The following is a 25,606-nucleotide window of genomic DNA, read 5'->3' on the forward strand; positions in this document are numbered from 1 at the left end:
GGAAGGCAAGATCTCAGCACCAAGATCTCGTCTCCCAAGATCTCATTCTGCGCATGCGCCCCCTCCAGCTGCCATTTTCCTGGAGACCACAACATTACAGCAATGGAAGTGCAGGGGCTCCGGGATTTCACAAAATGTCAGCGGAGCCCCCACACCACCGATCATCTCTTAAACTGCCACGCATCAGCCTGGGATGGATGTGTGGGAACTTTCACAAAATGGCGGAGCCCCCGTACTACCGAACCTGCCGCACCAGCCTGGGATGAGTCAGATCATCGCCAGACCACCAAACGCCTCCTGTGACCCCGCTCCGCCAGCGCTCTCGATCACACCCTACCCCCACCGGTAAGCTGAAAAATTTGGTCTGTAAGACGGACCCTCATTTGACGCATTCATTTTTTTCCCTATTTTTCGTCTGAAAATTTGGGGTGCGTCTTATAGTCCAGTATATCAGTATTAAAAATTATATTTTGGTGAATCTTTCCATGCTATAAAATATCCTATTCAGAAAGGTAAAATCTGCATCTATTAAGCAGGTGATTAAGCTGTATAAGGCTGTGTGCACACGTTCAGGTTTTTTGCGTTTTTTTCGCTATAAAAACGCAAAAAAAGCTTACATTAAGCATTCTATTTATTAGAATGCAATCCGCAATTTTTGTGCAAATGCGGCGTTTTTTTCCGGAGCGGAAACGCATTCCGGAAAAAAAGCAGCATGTTCATTAATTTGTGGAATCGCGGGGATTCCGCACACATAGGAATGCATTGATCTGCTTACTTCCCGCATGGGCGGATGTTACCCAGGGTGGAGGAGAGGAGACTCTCCTCCACGGACTGGGTACCATATTTTGTTAAAAAAAATGAATTAAAATAAAAAATATTGTTATACTCACCTTCCGAAGGCCCCCGGAGTCCTCCCACCTCTCAGTGGTGCATGCGGCGGCTTCCCATCCCAGGGTTGCTATGCGCGCAGGACCTGGGATGATATCGCGGTCACGTGACCGTGACGTCACAAAGGTTCTTCGCGCATAGCATCCTTGGGACCGGAAGCCGCCTTGTGCACCGCTGAGAGGCGGGAGGACTCCGGGGGCCTTCGGAAGATGAGTATAACAATATTTTTTTAATTATTTTAATTATTAGATCTTTTTACTATTGTTGCTGCATAGGCAGCATCAATAGTAAAACTTTGGTCACACTTGTCAAACACTATGTTTGACAAGTGTGACCAACCTGTCAATCAGTTTTCCAAGCCATGCTACAGATCGCTTGGAAAACGCTAGCATTCTGCAAGCTAATTACGCTTGCAAAACGCTAGTGTTTAGCGGGAAAACGCAGGCCAATTCCTCATGCGTTTTACCCATGGCAGGGAGTCTCGGAATTGCCGCGGAAATTTCCACGGCAATTCCGGATGTGTGCACATAGCCTTAGAAGAAACATGGTTACGCTTAGAGAAGCAAGGTTGGCTGATCACGTTGTAACATTTTTTGCATTCATAATTTGACATCCTTCTGCCACCAGTTTCAACGGTACAGGTGGTGCACCTACGTCATTTGGAAGGTAGGAGAGGTGGTGATATTTATCGATCATCTTTGGGACAAAATCTTTCAGTTGGACTTGCAGGCTAGAGGGGATTCCTTTCTTCAGACTTCTTGAGCGTAGCTCTCCACTCACCACCAGTCTGTTTACCAATGTTTTCAGGTAAATTCTTCTGCACAATGGTTCCAGTTGATTGCTGATGTAAATCACTTGTAAATTGATATCAACCACATACCTTTTCTGGTGAGGAGGGAATCCCAGCAATCCCTAGAAACCAGGCAACCTCTACAGCAATCGACCCCCCGAAAATGATCAGCCTTTTATTCTGGATTTCATGGGCAGCTCGGGTATCCAATTTGGAGTTACAGGCCTCGCTGAAATTGACTTGTTCAAATTCTTTTTCAGCGAGGAAATACTAAATTTTATGGTGGCCCGTTGTATGCCCATCATGTTTTCACCCAAAATCCAACATCATCATGGGATGCACGCCTGCATTGTGCAGCATTTGGGCATAGTCAGAAAACCAGAGCTTCGGCAATACTGGAGTATTACTCTACAGCACTCCGGTAATCGGTATGGCCATGATAAGGACACAATTTAAAGTGATTCAAAAATGTTTGCGTTATATTGATAATGCACAGTGTTCTCTCTGAGACTATCCTAAGTTTGATTGTCTATGTAAAATGTGGCCAATAGTTGAACAGGGAGGCGAAAAGTCCAACAATACCTGCACAGTAAGAGGGCCAGTTATGGATTTAAACTGCACAAACCGTGCCAGAGAACCTCAGGGTACAGCAACAGATTTAGTGTCTATGAAGGGAAGGACACACAGATTGACCCCCTGAATGACCCCCTGTCGAGGGGGTGAGTGGGAAACTTGTGTGGGAATTGCTGCACCTACTGCTGGATAAGGGTATCACCTCTACGTAGATAACTTTTACACCATCATCCGGAGCTTCAAGCCTCTCTCTGTCAGAGGTACAATTGCTTGCTACACCGTGCGAAAAAATCAGAGCGGTCTCCCTTAGCCTATAATTGGGTCACTTTTGAGAAAAGGTGACAGTAGAGCCCAATACAGTGAAAACATGCTGGTGGTCAAGTATAAGGACAAGAGGGATACCCTTATCTTAACCACCATAAACTGTGACAACAGCTCTCTTGTCAATGTCAGAGGTACCGAAACACAAGTCCCAAAGCCAGATTGTATACTGGGTTATAATAATTACATGGGGGGGTGTAGATCTCTCATATCAGGTCCTCAAGCCATACAGTGCCATGCAAAATGCTAAAGTATGGTACAAAAAAATGTGTGCACATTGTATAGTTGGCACTATACAATGCTTTTGTGCTTTTTTCGATCTGCAGGCAATAAAGCAATATGGAGACCTTCCCTCAGCTTCAGGAGGTAGACATCAAGCCCTAATGTTTGTTGAGGGTTCCAGTACTTCTGAAACTGATGGTGCCCGTATCGTCTCAGGTCAACATTTTCCAGGCGAGGTTCCCCTAACAGCGAAGAAGGTGCAGAGTATGCTTCAAGAGGGGAATATAAAAATACACAATTTACCATTGTGATACCTGCACTGAGAAACCTAGCCTTTGCATTAAGGATTGCTTTAAAGAGTGCCACATGTCCATGAATTAATACAATTTATTTTTACTCTGTTGACACAATACATTTTTATAATCTGATGTACTCCGCACAACATACACATAACACCACATTATAAATTCATACTCCAGTTAAACCAAAAGCATTATAATCATTATTATAAAACCATGCCTCTAGATAAATTCTTTCAGGAGTCTGGTTTCCAAAATAAGGTAAATTTGGGGCAGGGCCGGTTTTAGGCAAAGTGGGGCCCTAGGCAAAAGTTTAAAATGGGGCCCCAAATGCTAACATATTGCACCAACAGAAACATTTTGGTTGTAGCTACATGCGCTGATTTCAGGCCACTAAACGAGCGTGATCAACAATATTGAAGTCATTCGCCACTTGTTTCTAGCCTCTTTACACTGGCTGGGGAGAGAATGATCACTAGTAAATCAATCTGTCCCCATACAGTATCATCTTAGCAGAATATCTGCAGTTTTAACTGGGCGATGTGCTGATGAGAACAATGATTTTTGTTCCGGCATATACTGTACATACATACACCGTACATACACACAGATACACATACCGTACATACACAGACATACACCTTACATGCATACACACATACAGTTATATACACTGATAGTATACACATACCGTACATACATATACCATACATACACACAAATACACATACATACACCGTACGTACACACAGATACACATACATATACCATCATACATACACATACCGTACATGCACACATGCATATACCGTACATTCACACAAATGCCGTACACATATACCGTACATACACACAGATACACACATATACCGTACATACACAGATACAGTTATATACATATAGTACACACATACCGTACATACATATAAAATACACCCAAATGCACATACCGTACATACATACATATACCGTACATGCATACACACACATATACCGAACATACAGATACACATACACGTACCGTACATACACACATACAGTATATACACATAGTATACACATACCGTACACACATATACATATACTGTATGTACATGCACATAAACATACATATATACCATATATCCATACAAATTTATTTCACATACACAGATACACACATACTGTACATGCATACACACACAGCCATACAACTATACCATATACATACACACATATACTGTACATACACAGATACACACAGATAGAAACATACACATAGATACACACAGATGCACACATACATATACAAGCATATACATACATACATACATACTAATCTTGTATAGGTGATCAGATGAGCCCTGCAGGTCAGTTCAGCTGGAGAGGGCTGCAGACCCCACTGTGGGGGATGGGGCACAGAGCAGACAGCACCTGATGATAAATTCCCAGTAAGGGAGGAAAAGACTCAAATTCAAAAAGTTCCATGACTAAAATTATAAAGAGATAAGTTATAAAGAGCACTATAACTGCACATTACTTTTCAGGTCACTTCACAGCATACATTTTGCTGCCGTGCTGCCCCTGCAGTGAGCTCCTCCCCCATCTCTTCTCTGTGAGGAGACGCTGCAGCTGCTCTGAACAGAACAGTGGAGGGAGCAGAAGACCCCCTGTAAGTCCTGCTCTTCCTCCACTGCTGTCTCTATGTGCTGTGCAGCCGGGGCCCCTGACTGTAGGCGAGTACTCACGATTGGGACGCTCCATGCAGGGGTACAGACGGCAGCCAGTGAGCGCTCTCCTCAGTCTGGTCACTGTGAGGTAAGGAAAGCGTTCATTGGCCAGCGTCTTTCCCTGCATGACACGCCCCCTTTTTGATCTCCTGCACTTCGCGCCCCGCTCTCTCCCCGACACTCGGTGTTGAATGTTCCATGATTACAGGAGGGAGTGAGAGGGGCCCGACCCTGCATGATACCGGGCCTGCCTGCAGGGGCCCCCCTCCACCCCTGGGCCCTGGAGCAGTGCCATCAACAGTATGTCTGCCCCTGGCTGGGGGCCCCTAGGGCAGAGGGGGCCCCAGGCAGCTGCCTAGTCTGCCTGCCCCTAACGCCGGCCCTGATTTGGGGGGATATCCACTGTTTAGGCACATCAGGGGCTCTCCAAACGCGACATGGCACGCACAGACCATTCCATCAAAGTCTGCGCTCCAAACCAGTCACTACTTCCCTTCCAAGCAATTACCGTGTGCTCAAAAAGTAGTTTTCCCCCATATATGGGGTGGCGGCCAACTCAGGGAAAATTTCTCAACACTTTTTCAGGTCCATTTTCTCCTGTTACCCTCCTGTTCTCCTGTTATATGTGAAAATAAAAAATGGGGCTAAAAAACATTTTTCTGGAGAAAAAGTAATTTTTTTTTCATGGCTCAACGTTATACATTTATGTGAAGCATCTGGGGGTTCAGGGTGCTCTCCAAACATCTAAGATAAATTCCTTGGTGGGTCTAGTTTCCAAAACGGGGTCACAGGTGGGGAGTTTCCACTCTTTAGGTACATCAATGGCTCTCTAAAAGGGACATGGTGTCTGCTCTTATTTCTAGCCAATTTTGCATTCAAAAAGTCAAACTGTGCCCCTTCCCTTCCGAGCCCTGCCATGCACCACAACAGTCCTTTTCCCCCACATATGGGGTATTTGCATACCCAGGAGAAGTTGAACAACAAATTTTGGGGTCCATTTTCTCCTGTTACCCTTGTGAAAATAAAAAAATATGGATCTAAATTAAATTTATTGCAAAAAAAAATAAATGTTAATTTCTTTCCTTCCACATTGCTTCAGTTCCTGAAGAACCTGAATAGTTAATAATCTTCTTGAATGTGGTTTTGAGCACCCTGAGGGCTGCAGTTTTTATAATGGTGTCACATTTGGGTATTTTCTGACATATAAACACCTCAAAGTCACAATTGTGAAGTGGTCCCTAAAAAAATGGTTTTGTACATGTTGTTGGAAAATGAGAAATCGCTGGTCAACTTTTAACCCTTCTTTACTTATTAACAAAAAAAAAATGTTCCAAAAATTGTGCTGCTGTAACGTAGACATGTGGGAAATGTTATTTATTAACTATTTTTGTGGCATAATTCTCATAACTCTCTGGTTTAAGGGCATAGAAATGAAAAGTGTGAAAATTGTGATATTTTCAACATTTTCTCCAAATTTCCGATATTTTCACAAATAAACGCAATAAATATCGCACAAATCTGACAACTATCATGAAGTACAATATGTCACGAGAAAACGGTCAGGATTGATGGGAAACGTTGAAGCGTTCCAGAGTTATTACTTCAACAATACAACAATTTACCTAATTTTCTATATTTTTCAAAAGTAAAAGGTTTCTAGAAGACATGTATGATTTTTACTTATGGTAGGCTCATTATAGGAAATCTGAGGGCAGGTTTCAGCTATATAATCTAAGAATATCATGGTGTAGAGGCAAAGACCCCGATTCCAGGGATATGTTACTTATTGGGCTGCTTGTTGTAATTCCATTAAAATCAGTGTTTTATCAGAAGGAAATTATCACTAGAGGACTAGATGTCTGGTGCCATGTAGTCCTGCTCTGCGTAACACCGCCCCCCACCACTGATTAGACAGAAATCAGCCAATCAGTGATGTGGATGAGGTTATACACAGCTCAGCATTCATAGAACTGTTATATGGACATAAGAGAAAGCAGTGATTTTTTCAAAACAAGCTGCTCTGTAATAGATACATTGCTGGTATCAGGGTCTCTGCCCCTATATTATGCTGCTCTCAAATCATTGAGCAAGTATATTCTGACAAATTCCCTTTAATTATTATGCATGCATGTCGATGTATACTACATACTGAAGATCACATACTGGTATAGACTAAAATGTAATGACATTGTCTGCGTGTTTGGCCGAAATAGCTCAGATGGGAGAGCGTTAGACTGAAGATCTAAAGGTCCCTGGTTCAATCCCGGGGTTAGGCAACATCATTTTAGGGCAGTGAGAATCTGGAATTGCTTGCCTGAGGAGGTGGTGATGGCGAACTCAGTCGAGGGGTTCAAGAGAGGCCTGGATGTCTTCCTGGAGCAGAACAATATTGTATCATACAATTATTAGGTTCTGTAGAAGGACGTAGATCTGGGGATTTATTATGATGGAATATAGGCTGAACTGGATGGACAAATGTCTTTTCTCGGCCTTACTAACTATGTTACTATGTTACTATATTCTGACAATAGGTAGGTTCCCTGGAGCAAAAAAAGAAGGTACTTGAAACTAAATGGACTCTTCTGCAAGAACAAAGAGAACAAATCAAGAGAGCGAGACCCCAAACGGGAAGCTTGGAACCTATATTTGAGCAATATATTAACAACTTAAGGAGAAGACTGGATGAATTACTTAGAAATAGAATAAGTTTGAGGTATGATTTTAAAAGCAGGTAAGTACCACGTGATAAAAAAAACCTTGAAAATGTTATATGCATAATCTCTGATTATGACCAGAAGGAAATTGTTTCAATTAAAGGAAACATCTTATTGTACTGACGGCTGTCTATGCATTGGGACTACGTGTTGAAGTGTAACTGTGGTACTATTGTTGGTGCCCATTCATCTCCGTTGTACTGAGCAGGAAAGAAGATTGGGTGTAGCACCGAAAACTGTGACCATTTATTAATTTCTATAGATAAAATAAATAGGCAAAGTGATAAAGCAGACAAAGGTAACGGAAGTAGCTGGACTGCATAAATGGATGAGCTGGGTAGGGTGCACTAGCACAGAAAATAAAAGAGATATACTGTTGCAATGCAAAGAGTAAGAATATGCTCAGATGATGAATTCATGAAATAAAACAGATAGGAAATCAATAAATATCAGATGGGGCATGCAGAAGAACAAAAGTAATGTCTTTAAACCAAGAAAATATTGCGGCAGCTCCCACAAACTCCTAAATCCAAAGATGCACAATGCTCCTATAGTTGTACATGGTCCGATGTGTGGTGGTCCCCAACGTCTAGTGCACTGTGCGTTTGCAAGCTCCTCCGATGTCCTGGTAGTAGCGTGGATGGTGGGAACCAGGGCTCTCCGGCTGGTAGCATCCCTGGTAACCACGCGACTAAATATTGGATGTGCTTGTGATGACACAATAGATGATCACTAGGGAGGCTGTCTCTTCAGAGAGGAAGAGGACTAGAACTCTAGTGCCACCTATTGGAAGTAGCAATCCTAACAGTCAATGTCGACCCTTTAACGAGCCTTGTCACATGACTAAGGATAAGAGCCAAACCAGATCTCAATTTGCAGACACTGTGTTTCGTGGAACTGCCCCTCGTCAGTGCAAAGTGGAGATCTGGTTTAGCTGAGAAAGAGGCGTCTGACCGGGATCCAAGAAGTATCATTTCAAGTATCAGAGTGACATGTTAAGCATGCCGAGATGAGGAGACTTAAAGCCACAATGCACCTCTGGGAAATATGCAAATTGTCTCTTCAGAGAGGAAGAGGACTAGAACTCTAGAGCCACCTATTGGAAGTAGCGATCCTAACAGTCAAAATAGACCCTTTAACGAGCCTTGTCACATGACTTAGGATAAGAGCCAAACCAGAATCTCAATTTGTAGACACTTCCAATAGGTGGCTCTAGAGTTCTAGTCCTCTTCCTCTCTGAAGAGACAATTTGGATATTTCCCAGAGGTGCATTCTGGCTTTAACTCTAGAGCCACCTATTGGAAGTGTCTACAAATTGAGATCTGGTTTGGCTCTTATCCTAAGTCATGTGACAAGGCTCGTTAAAGGGTCTAGATCTAGGGTCTAGTCCTCTTCCTCTCTGAAGAGACAATTTGCATATTTCCCAGACGAGCATTGCGGCTTTAAGTCTCCTCACCTCGACATGCTTATCATGTCACTCTCCGCAAGGAGAAATGATACTTCTTGGATCCCACTAGGGAGGTTAAAAGACCTATGTGTTTTGAGGAATCATGGTTCCTCCTCGCCAGGGTATAGCTGAAAGCTAACACAGGCACCTCGGGACGGATACTCACTTTTTATCCAAAGGGGGGTTGATTTCCCGCCATGCGATAAATGTTCTTGTTGCAGGCCGTCACTGATGAAAAGAATCTTTAGAAAATATTTCACTAATTCAGATGGAACAGAAATATTTTCAATTAAAGAAGCAAATCTCTGCTTCACCTTATAGGATGTCTGTGAAATAAGCTATATATGCGGGGCGCACCAAGCACATGTTGTCTAAAAGATTAAAAAAACATGTCAACAGTATTAACATTACATTGTTGCACCTTCATCAGTATACCTACGGTAATTTTATATGTGGAGGGTCTTCCTTTTGTATGTTTTTTTATTATTTTGTATATATATATATATCGCTGTGTATATGTGTATGCGTTGTTCATATTTTTATATATATAATTTTCACACAAATATTGTAGGGAATCACTCACTGGCATCAATTTGAGGTTGACGCAGAGGCAGCAAGTTTTCACTCAAATGGAAAGATTTTTTTAAGCTCATAAATCTTCATGAAAAGCAAAACAACCGTTATCTGGCAAAACATGGTAGCATAAAATAAATATTTCCACATATGTATGGGCTCACCCGTTTACAAAAGGTTTGCATACAGTTATGCCCTGATTGGGGCTCCTAATTTTCTGATTGCTGGAGTGGTAGGACATGCTTTTTCCAGCAGTGATAATTTCTGCATTTATCCTATTAGGAGTTTCCTAAATTGTAATAAAGACCATGTTATGTACATAATAGAGAGAGAATAGAGAGAGGTTCCACAACTAGAGAACTCAAAACACGAATAAGGGAACACCTATATGATATTGAACACCCCTCTAATCGTACTATGTCTAATGCTTCTAAACATTTTGTGGATGTTCATAACAGAAAGGCAACTAGTTTTCCAATCTATGTGATTGAACATACAGTATAGACCAAAAGTTTGGACACACCTTCTCATTTAAAGGTTTTTCTGTATTTTCATGACTATGAAAATTGTAAATTTGCACTGAAGACATCAAAACTATGAATTAACACATGTGGAATTATATATTTAACAAAAAAGTATGAAACAACTGAAATTATCTCTTATATTCTAGGTTCTTCAAAGTAGCCACGTTTTGCTTTGATGACTGCTTTGCACACTTTTGGAATTCTCTTGATGAGCTTCAAGAGGTAGTCACCGGGAATGGTCTTCGAACAATCTTGAAGGAGTTCCCAGAGATGCTTAGCACTTGTTGGCCCTTAGACCTTGTTGTTTTGCCTTCACTCTGCGGTCCAGCTCACCCCAAACCATCTCGATTGGGTTCAGGTCTGGTGACTGTGGAGGCCAGGAGATCCTGCGTAGCACTCCATCACTCTCCTTCTTGGTCAAATTGCCCTTACACAGCCTGGAGGTGTGTTTGGGGTCATTGTCCTGTTGAAAAATAAATGATGGTCCAACTAAATGCAAATCGGATGGAGTAGCATGCCGTTGCAAGATGCTGTGGTAGCCATGCTGGTTCAGTATACCTTCAATTTTGAATAAATCCTCAACAGTGTCACCAGCAAAGCACCCCCACACCATCACACCTCCTCCTCCATGCTTCACGGTGGGAACCAGGCATGTAGAGTCCATCCGTTCACCTTTTCTGCGTCGCACAAAGACACGGTGGTTGGAACCAAAGATCTCAATTTTGGACTGATCAGACCAAAGCACAGATTTCCACTGGTCTAATGTCCATTCTTTGTGTTCTTTAGCCCAAACAAGTCTCTTCTGCTTGTTGCCTGTCCTTAGCAGTGGTTTCCTAGCAGCTATTTTACCATGAAGGCCTGCTGCACAAAGTCTCCTCTTAACAGTTGTTGTGGAGATGTGTCTGCTGCTAGAACTCTGTGTGGCATTGACCTGGTTTCTAATCTGAGCTGCTGTTAACCTGCGATTTCTGAGGCTGGTGACTCGGATACACTTATCCTCAGAAGCAGAGGTGACTCTTGGTCTTCCTTTCCTGGGGCGGTCCTCATGTGAGCCAGTTTCTTTGTAGCGCTTGATGGTTTTTGCAACTGCACTTGGGGACACGTTCAAAGTTTTCCCAATTTTTCGGATTGACTGACCTTCATTTCTTAAAGTAATGATGGCCACTCGTTTTTCTTTGCTTAGCTGCTTTTTTCTTGCCATAATACAAATTCTAACAGTCTATTCAGTAGGACTATGAGCTGTGTATCCACCAGACTTCTGCACAACACAACTGATGGTCCCAACCCCATTTATAAGGCAAGAAATCCCACTTATTAAACCTGACAGGGCACACCTGTGAAGTGAAAACCATTCCCGGTGACTACCTCTTGAAGCTCATCAAGAGAATGCCAAGAGTGTGCAAAGCAGTCATCAAAGCAAAAGGTGGCTACTTTGAAGAACCTAGAATATAAGACATATTTTCAGTTGTTTCACACTTTTTTGTTAAGTATATAATTCCACATTCATAGTTTTGATGCCTTCAGTGTGAATTTACAATATTCATAGTCATGAAAATACAGAAAAATCTTTAAATGAGAAGGTGTGTCCAAACTTTTGGTCTGTACTGTATATTTAAAAAAGTGTGCTGTGGTAATAGAAATGAGACATTACATAATAGAGAAGAACATTGGATCTTTGCTCTAGATACACGGGTTCCTCTAGGTCTAAACCTTCAGAAAGAAATTTTGTTACATTATTAATTGTATTATACATTTTTTTGTTTTCATTATTTTTCTTTATTTTCATTTGTAGGTTAATTTTTTTTCGCTATTCCAGCATGTCCTTTTCGCCTTTTTGGTTTTTCTTTTTCTCCCTTTTTTTTTTCTTTGTGCTGAATGTTACACACGTCTTCAAGTTAACCTGATGGGTATATAAGGTTCCTCCCATGATACAGTGTTTATTCACACTAAGTCTAAGACCCTTTCCTGTTAGAAACGCGTCTGGTGACTATATGTTTTTTCCTCCTATGTTTCCCCCGTTTTCCAACTGTTTTTTGGCGAATGTTTTTGGATATTTTCTTTTAAATGAACAAGAAAAATTCTTTAATTTTTTCATAACGTATCAGGAGCTGGATCATTTTCTTTCCTGTGTCTGAAGAAAATATGACATGGAACCGATATATGGCAAACTCCTGCGCATTGTATTGTCTGATGCTAATGAGGTTAAATGAATATAAAAATATGTTGTGGATTCTCCACTGAATGAGCTGCCAGTCCAACACCAAATGATTTCATTTATTTTTTTGCAGAAATGAACATGACATTCACAAGAGAGCGGCCTCCGAAATTGAGCTTGTTGTGAGTAGCTATGAAAAGAATGGCAAATGTTATTAATTATTTTGAAAAGCCATATTAAATATGAGATATCAACAGACAATCTAACGGCAAGAGAAAATACAAGATGTGTGCAAATGACATTGAGATTTATGGTTCCTTAGACCACATACCATGATTCTTACTCTTAGGGTATGTGCAGACGATCAGTGAACGCTGCAGGATGGACGCTGTGTACTTGTGCAGCATCCAACCCGCAGCGGCCAGGTGTTACAGCATAGTGGATGGGATTTTAAGAATTCATGTCGACTGTGCGTGCAGGGACGCCTGCGGCTCATCCGTGGAGACGGACATGTGGCGCGTCTTTCCAGACCGCAGCATGTCAATTTCTCTCGCAGAGATGCGAGACTTAGGCTACGTTCACATTTGCGTTGTGCGCCGCAGCGGCGGCGACGCAACGCACAACGCAAATGTGAACGCATGCACAACGCTGCGTTTTGCGCCGCATGCGTCCTTTTTTTCATTGATTTTGGACGCAGCAAAAATGCAACTTGCTGCGTCCTCTGCGCCCGGACGCGGGCGCCGCAGTGACGCATGCGGCGCAAAACGCAAGTGCGACGCATGTCCATGCGCCCCCATGTTATTATGTGGCGACGCTGCGGCGCCCGACGCTGCGGCGCTGACTGCAAATGTGAACTTTGCCTTAGGCTACTTTCACACTAGCGTTAACTGCAATACGTCGCAAATGCGTCGTTTTTGCGAAACGCCGCATCCAGCAAAAGTTTTTGCTGGATACGTTTTTTCGTCATAGAGTAACATTAGCGACGCATTTGCGACGCATTTGCGACGCATTGCCAAACGGTGAATCCGTTTTGCGACGCTTGGGCGTATGGTAGCGGACCGTCGGGAGAAAAAAACGCTACATGTAACGTTTTTTGCTCCCGACGGTCCGCTTTTTCCGACCGCGCATGCGCGGCCGGAACTCCGCCCCCACCTCCCCGCACTTCCCCGCACCTCACAATGGGGCAGCGGATGCGTGGGAAAAATGCATCCGCTGCCCCCGTTGTGCGGCGGGGACAACGCTAGCGCCGGGGACCTCGGCCCGACGCACGGCGACGGGCCGAGCCCGACGCTAGTGTGAAAGTAGCCTTAGATGTCAATTGTCTCTTTTGGTTTAATATAGTGTCAAACTCACACTTAAAGATGACCTGTCACCAGTTCAAAATTAGCCAGTTTGTGGTCTTCTTTTATTCCCGCTGCTCCCCCCTGAGTATTCTGGCTTTTATCTTTTTTTTAAAATCTGTCATGTGGTTCCAGAGATATGGGCCTTTTATTTAGTGATCATTTTTATGGTCTAGGACTTTACTAAGGGGACAAAGCTAATAGGGTAACAATATAGAGCAGCCTAAAGACAAAGCCTGCACCAACTTTGGGGACGGGTAGAAGAGACGTGGGATCATTTGGCTCAAAACATGTTTGAATCTGATGGAGATCAGGCCCAGAAGGATTCAGGCAGCGCTGAAAGCCAAAGGTGGATTTACAAAATACTAACAAAATAATAAAAATTAAAATTTTTAGGAGCAAAACAGTAACAATGTAGTGACATGACAAGAATCTGCATAACTATTCATATGCTAAACAGGTGCAAGTCAAATTTATGTATGAGATATCCAAGATGATTGTCTATAAAATGATGGTAGTCTCAGGTGCGACGCAGTAGTGGATGGTGAGATATGGAGCCTGAAAGTCAAAAGTTCAAAACATTGTTACTCTTTTGTTCGTCACTCTACACACACAGCTCTGCTATACATACACAGTGCTCAGCTACATCATCAGTATATGCAAAATTAAACTACTGCACTCAGCTTAGCTACAACACATCGAGCTTGGCTACTTCATCAAAACAATAGAGACAGCTCAACTATAGCCCACTCAGCTCAGCTACATCATCAAAACAACAACAACAACACACACGCATACCCACACAGTTCAGCTACACATACATACACACTCATTTAGCTGTAGTACAACACACTCGCTCAGCACAACTACAGCGCACTCAGCCCAGCTACATCATCAAAACACACACACACTTTCAAGCATGTAAGGGTAAGTTCATATTGGGCATTTTAGCTGCATTTTTTCAGCAGCAAAACCTGTGTGCTTGGCAGGAAAGAAGCTGCGGGAAAAAACGCAGGTTTTGCTGCGTTTTTGGTGCATTTTTTCATGCGTTTTTTTTCAATGGGTTAAAAATTCTGAAAAAACAATGAAAGAAATGACATGCTCAATGTCCAAAAAGCCATGCAAAAGCACAAAATACTGATGATAAAAAAAAACCGCTGTGTGCATGAGATTTCGGAAATCTCATAGACATAACTGGAACTGTAAAACACAGCATAAAATTAACATAAAAAATGCATTAAAAATGCATCAAGAATGCCCAGTGCGAACTAAGCCTAACTGATTACATGAATTGTATTGTTCTTTAGCTAGTCAGGATCTGCATTCTTCAGTTTTAGTGATGAGCAGATCCTGGTAACTCACTCTCCTACCCTGCACTGAACAGATCAATAAGTGTATGGGTTTGATGTTGCGAATTTATGTAGTGTCAAACCCACAGCGTTCAGATGTTACAGCATAGTGGATGGGATTTCAAGAAATCCCATGTCCACTATGCGTGCACAGACATCAATAGCTCACCCGCGGAGACGGACGTGAGGCGCGTCTTTCTAGACTGCAGCACAGCATGCCAATTTCTCTTGCTAGACGCCGCAAGAGACATTTCACCCATAGAATGTATTGAACGCAGTGAGGGGGTTGTCTGAGTAGTGGAAACCCCTTTCTTGGTGTATATTTTTAGTTTCATACCTTACCTTTAGACTCTCATCTTCTCTTGCGGCTTTTACATCATATTTTTCTGGTGTTTTAGCTCTGGATGGTTTTAGGCAAGATCCTTCATATTAGTTTCATGATTTCAATATTTGTTTTGCGTATGGTGCCATTAATTTTAGGACAATCCTCACCCTTTACAGTCCACTGAGTTATGTTCCCAGTCATGTTTTTTAGGATAAGACTAATGCCTTCTCGGCTGACGTTGGCCTTGAAATCAAGGTTGAATTTCTGACTGACGAAATCAACTTCCTTAGGAGACTATACGATATGGTAAGTTATACTTTATTATATGTTTGCTTGCATTTGTTAGTAAGGTTTTAGGAAATTTTGGTATTCTTCAGCATGTTCATAATAGTCCACTAACATTTCCATTGTAACCCGCAGGAATTGACAGTACTCAAAGCTTCAAATTCAGACACCTCCAAAAAAAGTGGAGCAGAAGCTGCGTCTGTGTACCAAGACAAGGTAAGTGCATATTTTAGAAAAATGTTGGTCAATAAAAGAGGATGGCTGTATAAAATGTTCATCAGATTATGTGCTCAGTCTCTATCTTTGACGACAGATTAAAGAATTGCAAGCCTCTGCCGACCAACAAGGTGATGCTCTGCTCAGCAGCAAGAAGGAGATCTCTAAACTTAACCGCAAACTTCAGAAGCATCAAGCTGAAATTGAAGATGTGAAGAACCAGGTAAACTTGTACATACGATGGATATCACTATCATTATTTGGACTTGTATAGAAACTCTTTACTGTGGGTATAGACTAAGACCAACAAATGCTTCTGCTAAAGAATGTGCACCTATAGAATTTAATACACTCATTTGCAAGAGATACAATTTAATTAAAAAGTTTGAGCATAAAAATATCTCAATCAAATTGCTCTAAAATAATTTTTCTAACTTTTTTTTGTAAAACAACATCAAACTTCAGATATTTGTTGCTGAAGCACAAGACATGGATGTGGTTGCCCTGAAAGGTGCCCTTGCAAATCTGGCAGAATTGGACGCTGCTCAACAGAACAATAAACGAGAGCTGGCACGTCGGCGCACTGATTACGAAGAGCTGTTGAAGGTCAAAATAACCCTGGAGATAGATATTGACTTGTACAAGTACCTGGCACAAGAAGAGAAGATTAGGTAAAAGTTCCAGTGATGGTATTATGTTCTAGGTAAAAAGCTAAACGAAGTGAGCTCCATCATTTTCCACCAAGACTATGCATGTTTATTCTCTAAAGTCATGGCATAGTTATGTTTTATATACGTTGTATCTATTGTATTCTGTGATGAAACATTATTTACTTTGAACATTTCCATCCTACATATTTTTTGTAGTTTTATATCCATTTGATAATCTGCAAACAAAAGTATACAGCAGCCCTCTAATGCTATAGACGTATGCATACATTAAATATATATCATTTGGACTGCATTAGGGTTATATAGATTATACTTGTAAAATGAAAATAGTGCACAAATTATCCAATTCATGAGAGGCCACCAGCCCAGACAAGGTGTACATTTCTCTGGTAGGACTCTAAACCTAATATTTTGTGAACATGCCTCTCTTAGGCTAAAAGCCTACACATTTAAAGGGAACCTGTCAGCAGGATTGTGCTTAGTAAACTACAGACACTGTCAGGTCGGCGCTGTTATACTGATTACAATGATACCTGGGTGATGAAATCCGTTTTTTGGTTGTTGTTTAATCTTTATTATTAAAGGGAACCTGTCAGCCCAAAATTGAAGATAAGCTAAGCCCACCAGCATCAGGGGCTTATCTACAGCATTCTGTAATGCTGTAGATAAGCCCCCGATGTATCCTGAAAGAGGAGAAAAAGAGGTTAGATTATACTCACCCAGGGGCGGTCCCGATACGATGGGCGTCGCGGTCCAGTCCGGCGCCTCCTATATTCATCACATGATGTCCTCTTCTGGTTTTCACGATGCGGCTCCGGCGCAGGCGTACTTTGTCTGCCCTGTTGAGGGCAGAGCAAAGTACTGCAGTGCGCACTGCTGTACTTTGCTCTGCCCTCAACAGGACAAAATACGCCTGCTCCGGAGCCACAGCATAAAGACAAGAAGAGGACGTCATCCTATGAATATGGGAGGCCCCGGACTGGACCGCGACGCCCATCGTACCGGGCAGGGCTGCCACTAGGAATTTCAGGGCCCCATACTGGCAAAATTTTCAGGGCCCCCTTAAGACTCCGCCCAGGCTCCACCCCAGCCCCGCCTCCACCCCTCGAACTGTCCACAGCCCCACCGCTGTCTCTTGGCAAAACTCCACTTCTCACAAATCACACATTAACAGTTCCCATCACCAGATCAAACACATAGTTTTGTTTGTTTTGGACAAAAGTTTTTTTTTAATCTAAGACGACAACAAGGTAGACTCTTTTGGCCGGGCCCTACTCTACTCTAACCTATTAGACATTTGTTAAAATATGCAATACAATTTAGGTGTATTTTTATTTATTTTTCAATTTTTCAAATGACCAATAATACCACATACAAGGGACAAATACCACAACACCATGACCAGACACCATATTATCACCACATAGTGACCTATAATACTATCTACAAGGAACAAATACCGCCACACCATGTGCAGACCACATATTACCACCACAGTGACTGAACAATATCACATACAAGGGACAAATACCACCGCAGCATGTCCAGACCACATATTACCATCACATGGTGACCAACTACATACAAGGAACAAATACCAACACAACATGAACAGACCACATATTACCACCACACTGTGACCGAATAATAGCACATACAAGGAACAAATACCGCTACACCATGGCCGGACAACATATTACCACCACATTGTGACTGAATAGTACAATACTGATCATTAATTAAAAAAAAAATACTATCACCATAAGTGCCATTATACACAGGAGATCTGTACTTAGTATGCAGTGTGTGTACAGGTAATACAGTGGTCACCGATGCCATTATACACAGGAGCTCTTTATATATTGTCAGTGTACAGGTAATACAGGGATCACCAGTGACATTATACACAGGAGCTCTGTATATAGGGTACTGTGTACATGTAATACAGCGATCACCAGTGACATTATACACAGGAGCTCTGTATATAGTGTATAGTGTACAGCTAATATAGTGATCACCAGTGACATTATACACAGGAGCTCTGTATACAGTATACAGTGTATGGTGTCAGTGTACAGGTAACATACTCACCAGTGACGTCTCTAGCTGAAGTCCTTCATCTTTGCGTTTCTTTTTAATCCAGCGCAGACCGCTATTACTTCTTTCTGCCAGGTCTCGTCTCTGCATAAAATAACAGTTATTTAGAGCACCGCTTCCAGAGCACATTCCCCATTTTTTCCCTTTCTTCTACACTACACATCTGACTACAGACGTTCACCCACCATTAATATGTAATTGGTAATTATGCAACCCACCATTCCAAGTATAAATTATAATCCGCCACTGTGTCCCCACTATCTGTATATAGCCACTTTCCCCATGTAATATATAAATTAATTAGCCCCTCTATTCTTTCTCCCAATTTATTACCAGTCACTTTATCCTCAACGACCCCCACTATTTACCTCCCGCTCTAACCCTTACCCCAATTCATTATAGTTACATGCCCCTTCTGTCTCAATTCATTGCCATGTCTTCTCTCTCTCCCACCCTCTATTCATTATCAATTGCTCTTCCCCCACCCTCAAAATTCATTATTTGCTCTCCCTACCTTCAATACACCATTGGCTCTCCCCACCCCCACCTTCAATTCAATTGCTGTCCACACGTTCCTCACACTCACTTCATGTGCAGTCCCCATCACCCCCACTTCATCATTTAGTCCCCCATCATCATTTAGTCCCCTACCCCCCCCGTCACTTCATCTGCAGTCCCCCTTACTTCATCATTTGAAGCCCCCTATCATTTCATCATGTGCAGAACCCCCTCAAACACACTTCATCATCTGCAGTCCCTATCACTCCCGCATCATTTCCTGTCCCCATCATCCCCACATCATCATTTGCAGTCCCCATCACCCCCACATCATCATTTGCAGTCCCCATCACCCCCACATCATCATTTGCAGTCCACATCACCCCCACATCATCATTTGCAGTCCCCCCACATCATTTGCAGTCCCCATCACCCCCACATCATTTGCAGTCCCCATCACCCCCACATCATCATTTGCAGTCCCCCCACAACATTTGCAGTGACCACACATCATTTGCAGTTCCCATCACCCCCACATCATTTGCAGTCCCCATCACCCCCACATCATCATTTGCAGTCCCCCCACATCATTTACAGTCCCCATGACCCCCACATCATTTGCAGTCCCCATCACCCCCACATCATTTGCAGTCCCCATCACCCCCACATCATTTGCAGTCCCCATCACCCCCACATCATCATTTGCAGTCCCCATCACCCCCACATCATTTGCAGTCCCCATCACCCCCACATCATTTCCTGTCCCCATCACCCCCACATCATTTGCAGTCCCCATCACCCCCACATCATCATTTGCAGTCCCCCCACATAATTTGCAGTCCCCATCACCCTCACATCATTTGCAGTCCCCATCACCCCCACATCATTTGCAGTCCCCATCACCCCCACATCATTTGCAGTCCCCATCACCCCCACATCATTTACAGTCCCCATCACCCCCACATCATCATTTGCAGTCCCCATCACCCCCACATCATTTGCAGTCCCCATCACCCCCACATCATTTCCTGTCCCCATCACCCCCACATCATTTGCAGTCCCCATCACCCCCACATCATCATTTGCAGTCCCCCCACATAATTTGCAGTCCCCATCACCCTCACATCATTTGCAGTCCCCATCACCCCCACATCATTTGCAGTCCCCATCACCCCCACATCATTTGCAGTCCCCATCACCCCCACATCATTTGCAGTCCCCATCACCCCCACATCATCATTTGCAGTCCCCCCACATCATTTGCAGTGACCCCACATCATTTGCAGTCCCCATCACCCCCACATCATTTGCAGTCCCCATCACCCCCACATCATCATTTGCAGTCCCCCCACATCATTTGCAGTCCCCATCACCCCCACATCATTTGCAGTCCCCTATCCCCCCTTCACTTCATCTGCAGTCCCTCCACTTCATCATCTGCAGACCCTATCATTTCATGTGCAGTACTCCCTAAAACACACTTCATCATCTGCAGTCTCACTCCCCCCCCCCCACCTCACCTATTTAAAAAAACAAAAATGTCTTTTATACTTACCTCAGTGGTTCCGGGGCGTCCAGAGTTTCCAGCAGTGAAGCAGCAGCTAGAATGTATGGGCTGCTGAGAGGACCTGACAGGAGCCCATACATTCTAGCATATTCACTACTGAGATTGCTAGAATGGATGGGCTGTAGTCAGGACCTGCAGGGAGCCCATACATTCTAGCTACAGCCGAGCAGGAGCTGCACAGCCGACTAGGAGACGGCCATGCACAGCTCCAAAACGGCTCCCGGGCCCCAGCGCCGACGTGTGCGCCGCAGTGCACAGTATTTTAGTGCATGATGGGGCCTGATCCGTAGAAGCACAACAGTGGGGCCCTGGATCTGCGGGCCCCTCTGTGTAGTGCTGCTGACCGGGCCCCATACAGCAGTAATGGCTGTCATGCCCTGATGGCGGCCCTGGTACCGGGACCGCCCCTGGGTGAGTATAATCTAACCTCTTTTTCTCATCTTTTCAGGATACATCGGGGGCTTATCTACAGCATTACAGAATGGGGGTGACAGGTTCCCTTTAAAAAACTTACCAGCACCTCCTAACAGAATAGAGCAAGTGTGAACAGGTGCAAGCTGCCATGACTGCCTAAATGATATCTTTTTCTCAATATAAAATACATCTATAGTAGCATTTCATATATTGCATTATGGAACTGAATATACTTTGGTTGATGCTTGGTGTTAGTTTTGCTTTAGCTTTGCTTGATTGTCATCTGAGTTGTTCTAAAATCTACATCCTGTGGGTGGTACAAGACGCTCAGACTATTGCTTTGTCCTTTCTTTCCTACTTTACACTGCAGCTTTTCTTGTACAAATTGGCTGCTCTGTATAAACTAACATAACATTGAAAGTGATTCCTATTTTGGACAGAATTGTTATAGAAATAGAAGTACCACACATTGATTGATATTCAGGAAACTGTTCAGGAGGTACACTCTAAGTTCACAAGTTCAGTAGTTTTTTCCAGTATGTTACATCAGTATTTGTAAGCCAAAACCAGGAGCGGAACAATCAGAGGAAAAGTATAATAGAGACATGTCACCACTTCTGCATTATTCTCCCACACCTGATTTTGGCTTACAAATACTGATGTAAAAAACTCATTAAATACTGAACGTGTGAATGTGGCTGTAGGGAAATATACAAAAATTAATTTGTTCTGAATAACGTCTTTAACAAAAAATTTTTTTACACTTGTAGGTTGTCTGCCGGCATCAATGTCAAATGTAAATCGCAAATGATTTAAATGTTATAAAAATCACAACTTCTGGTGAATTTGAACAACATGAATTTAGATTTGGCAAGAAATGCCCCACCTTTTTACACATCACAGAAGATTGTATCAGACATAAAAAGCTGACATGTCCTTGGGTCTAACCGCGTGGGCTTCCCCTTAATGTCTTGCAGCTATCAAATCACATGATATAGCACAGTCAATCAGATAGAACTATCATAGCCTGTATAAAATCTTAAGCAGGGAATGCAGCAACCATTTTAGATTGATAACAGCTACTCCAAAAGTGAACATCGAATCCAAGTTCAAATTATTAAAATTATTTTTATTAAATGTAATTAAAAAAACAAGGAGAAACTACAGCGAACTTCACCATAAATATCTTAGTACAAAGAATAAACACATCATGAGAAACACAGATCACATAATATATGCAAATGTGACTAATTAAATAAATAACTCTCAGACATATCCATATAAAGTGCAAATCCAGTGGACAGTCTAAAAGACTGAAAAAATGGTATACAGAGGATATAAATACCAGTAAAATAGTGATCCGTGACTCCCAAGGACGCCAGCTCCAACGTACGTTTCGCCACTGTGGCTTTTTCAAGTACTCCTTGGATTCGATATTCACTTTTGGAGTAGATGTTTTCAGATTTGTTATAGTGAATATTTATTATTAATTTTGGTGGGTTTTTCACTGTGTGGTTAGTTTAATCTTAGATTGATTTTAGATAGTGTGACAACATCAGAGTTTACAGTTCAGGTAGGGGTAGATGGAGAAAGCTGGCATCAGAACAGGACGCAACACTGAGAGGGAGTGGAGTAAGTAGAATCATTTATTTTTTTGTCTGCAGCATGATGGGGGCCATATATACCAGGATGGTGATGGGGCCATGTATACCAGGATGGGGCCATGTATACCAGGATGGGGATGAGGGCCATGTATACCAGGATGGGGATGAGGGCTATGTATACCAGTATGAGGGTCATGTTTAGTAGGATGGGGGCCATGTATACCAAGACTGGGATGGGGGGTCATGTACACCAGGATTGGGGTCTATGTATACAAGGAAGGGGGGGCATGTATACCAGGATGGGGATTGGACCATATACCAGGATTGGGTACCATGTATACCAGCATGGAGGATCATGTATACCAGGATGGGGATGGGTGGCCATGCATACCTGGTTGGTGGGGCATGTATACCTGTATGGGGGCATAAATATACCTTAATGGGGGATATTACCCCTACAGCAGTGTCTGCAGAATCTTCCTCCATAACACTGTGTCATGACCATATTTTTTGCTTCAATTTTGTTTTTTTCAATTTTTCTCCTTTAAAACTTAGGTGCGTCTTATCGTCTGGTGCATCTTATAATCTCAAAAAATACAGTAGTTATCTTATCAGGCTCCTCCTGGCACCGGTTCATGTTATATAAATTCAGCTGGTATAGTGCATAACTGTGTCCCCTGTTGTGAATTCTGCTCTTGGGCTCCCTCCGGTGGTTATAAGTGGTAATGTTGTGAGTTCTGATCTTGGGCTCCCTCCGGTGGTTATAAGTGGTACTGCTGCTCCTTTGGATTTCAGCAAGTTATCAGGTGCGTCCACTTATTACTAATTCTGATTGGGCTATTTAATCTGACTAGACCCTTTCCTTAGTGCCAGTTGTCAATTGTTCTTTGGTGGATTCACATCTCTGCTTGGATTCTCCTGCTATTCTAAACAAATCATCAAAGATAAGTCCTGGCTTGGTTTTTTGCTGTCCCCATGCTGTGGACTTAATAGTTCAGTGCATTCTATGTTTTTTCTTGTCCAGCTTTGTCAGTATGGATTTATTCAGTTAAGCTGGAAGCTCTGGAGAAGCAGATTTACCCTCCACACCTTTAGTCAGGTGTGGAGATTTTTGTAATCTCTGTGGTGGATTTTTCTAGTATTTTAATACTGACCGCACAGTATTCTGTCCTGTACTTTCTATCTAGCTAGAGTGGCCTCCTTTGCTAAATCCTGGTTTCATTCTGCGTTTGTTATTTTCCTCTCCTCTCACAGTCAATATTTGTGGGGGGCTGTCTATCCTTTGGGAATTTTCTCTGAGGCAAGATAGCTTTCCTGTTTCTATCTTTAGGGGTATTTAGTCCTCAGGCTGTGATGAGGTGTCTAGGCAGTGTTAGGAACATCCCACGGCTACTTCTAGTTGTTGTGTTAAGTTCAGGGTCTGCGGTCAGTACAGGTACCACCTCCTCCAGAGCACGTCCCATGTTGCTCCTAAACCACCAGATCATAGCAGTACAACTGGCCTATAATGAGTTAAATGCATCTCAAAAGAAGGAAAGAAAAGTTCTGAGCCATTTTTTTTTCTGCAGTCTGTTATGTCTTTCCTTTCCTCTTAATCTCTGGGTGGTTCAGGACTTTGGCGCTGGCATGGATGTTCAGGGTTTGGCTTCTCGTGTGGATCAACTTGCTGCAAGAGTACAGGGTGTTGTGAATTCCGTTCTTGGGCTCCCTCCGGTGGTTGTAAATGGCATTTTTGTGAATTCTGCCCTTGGGCTCCCTCCGGTGGTTTTAAGTGGAACTGCTGCTCCTTGGATTTAGCATTAGCAGCTGCTTCCACTGATCGTCTCTCCTGCTCTGCTATTTAGCCTGGCTCTAATCTTCAGTCAGTGCCAGCTGTCAATGTTTCTTGGTTGGATTCAGATCTCTCCTTGGATTTCCCTGATAGTCTGTCCAGTTCAGCAAAGATAAGTCCTTGCTTGTTCATTTGTTGTCCACTTGTTGTGGACTTAATCGTTCAGCTCATTTTATGTTTTCTCTAGTCCAGCTTGTCAGTATTTTATATTCAGTTAAGCTGGAAGCTCTGGGGAAGCAGATTTGCCCTCCACAACGTTAGTCTGGTGTGGAGATTTTTTGTAAACTCTGTGGTGGATTTTTCTAGCTTTTAATACTGACCGCACAGTATTCTTTCCTGTTCTGTCTATCTAGTTAGAAGTGGCCTTCTTTGCTAAATCCTGGTTTCATTCTGTGTATGTCATTTCCCTCTCCACTCACAGTCAATATTTGTGGGGGGCTTGTCTATCCTTTGGGGATTTTCTCTGAGGCAAGATAGCTTTCCTGTTTCCATCTTTAGGGGTAGTTAGTTCTCCAGCTGTGACGAGATGTCTAGGGAGTGACAGGAACATTCCACGGCTACTTCTAGTGTTGTGTTAGGTTCAGGAACTGCGGTCAGTACAGGTACCACCTCCTCCAGAGCTCATCCCATGTTGCTCCTTAACCACCAGGTCATAACAACAGGGTATTCTAGATTATGTTGTTCAGACTCCGGCTTTAGAGCCTAGAATTCCTACTCCTGAATGGTTTTATGGAGACAGGTCCAAGTTTTTGAACTTTAAAAATAACTGCAAACTGTTTTTTGCTCTGAAACCCTGTTCCTCTGGTGATCCCATTCTGCAGGTTAAAATTGTCATCTCTCTGCTGCGTGGTGATCCTCAGGACTGGGCTTTCTCCCTTGAATCAGCGAATCCGGCATTGCTTAATGTAGACACATTTTTTCAAGCGCTAGGATTATTGTATGACGAACCTAATTCAGTGGATCATGCAGAAAAGACCTTGTTAGCCCTGTGTCAGGGTCAGGAAGCGGCAGAATTATACTGCCAGAAATTTAGAAAATGGTCTGTGCTCACTAAATGGAATGAGGATGCTTTGGCAGCAATTTTCAGAAAGGGTCTTTCTGAAGCTGTTAAAGATGTTATGGTGGGGTTCCCCACGCCTGCTGGTCTGAGTGATTCTATGTCTCTGGCCATTCAGATTTATCGGCGCTTGCGCG

General features: G+C 42.8%; 1 protein-coding gene across 2 annotated transcripts in view; it reads left to right on the forward strand.

Annotated features, from left to right (window-relative positions):
• LOC143788379 (keratin, type II cytoskeletal 7-like) overlaps positions 1-25,606 on the forward strand; it is a 42,257-nt gene that overhangs the window by 9,808 nt on the left and 6,843 nt on the right. The window contains exons 3-8 of one of the 2 annotated variants that reach the window (XM_077278032.1): positions 7,334-7,533; positions 12,349-12,397; positions 15,440-15,535; positions 15,650-15,730; positions 15,828-15,953; positions 16,196-16,401. In XM_077278032.1, coding sequence (XP_077134147.1) covers positions 7,334-7,533; positions 12,349-12,397; positions 15,440-15,535; positions 15,650-15,730; positions 15,828-15,953; positions 16,196-16,401 — 758 coding nt within the window. The remainder of the gene's footprint in view (positions 1-7,333; positions 7,534-12,348; positions 12,398-15,439; positions 15,536-15,649; positions 15,731-15,827; positions 15,954-16,195; positions 16,402-25,606) is intronic. The other variant, XM_077278033.1, reaches the window with a different exon arrangement.

The sequence above is a fragment of the Ranitomeya variabilis genome, chromosome 8 (assembly GCF_051348905.1).
Source record: "Ranitomeya variabilis isolate aRanVar5 chromosome 8, aRanVar5.hap1, whole genome shotgun sequence".
Taxonomy (NCBI): Eukaryota; Metazoa; Chordata; class Amphibia; order Anura; family Dendrobatidae; genus Ranitomeya; species Ranitomeya variabilis.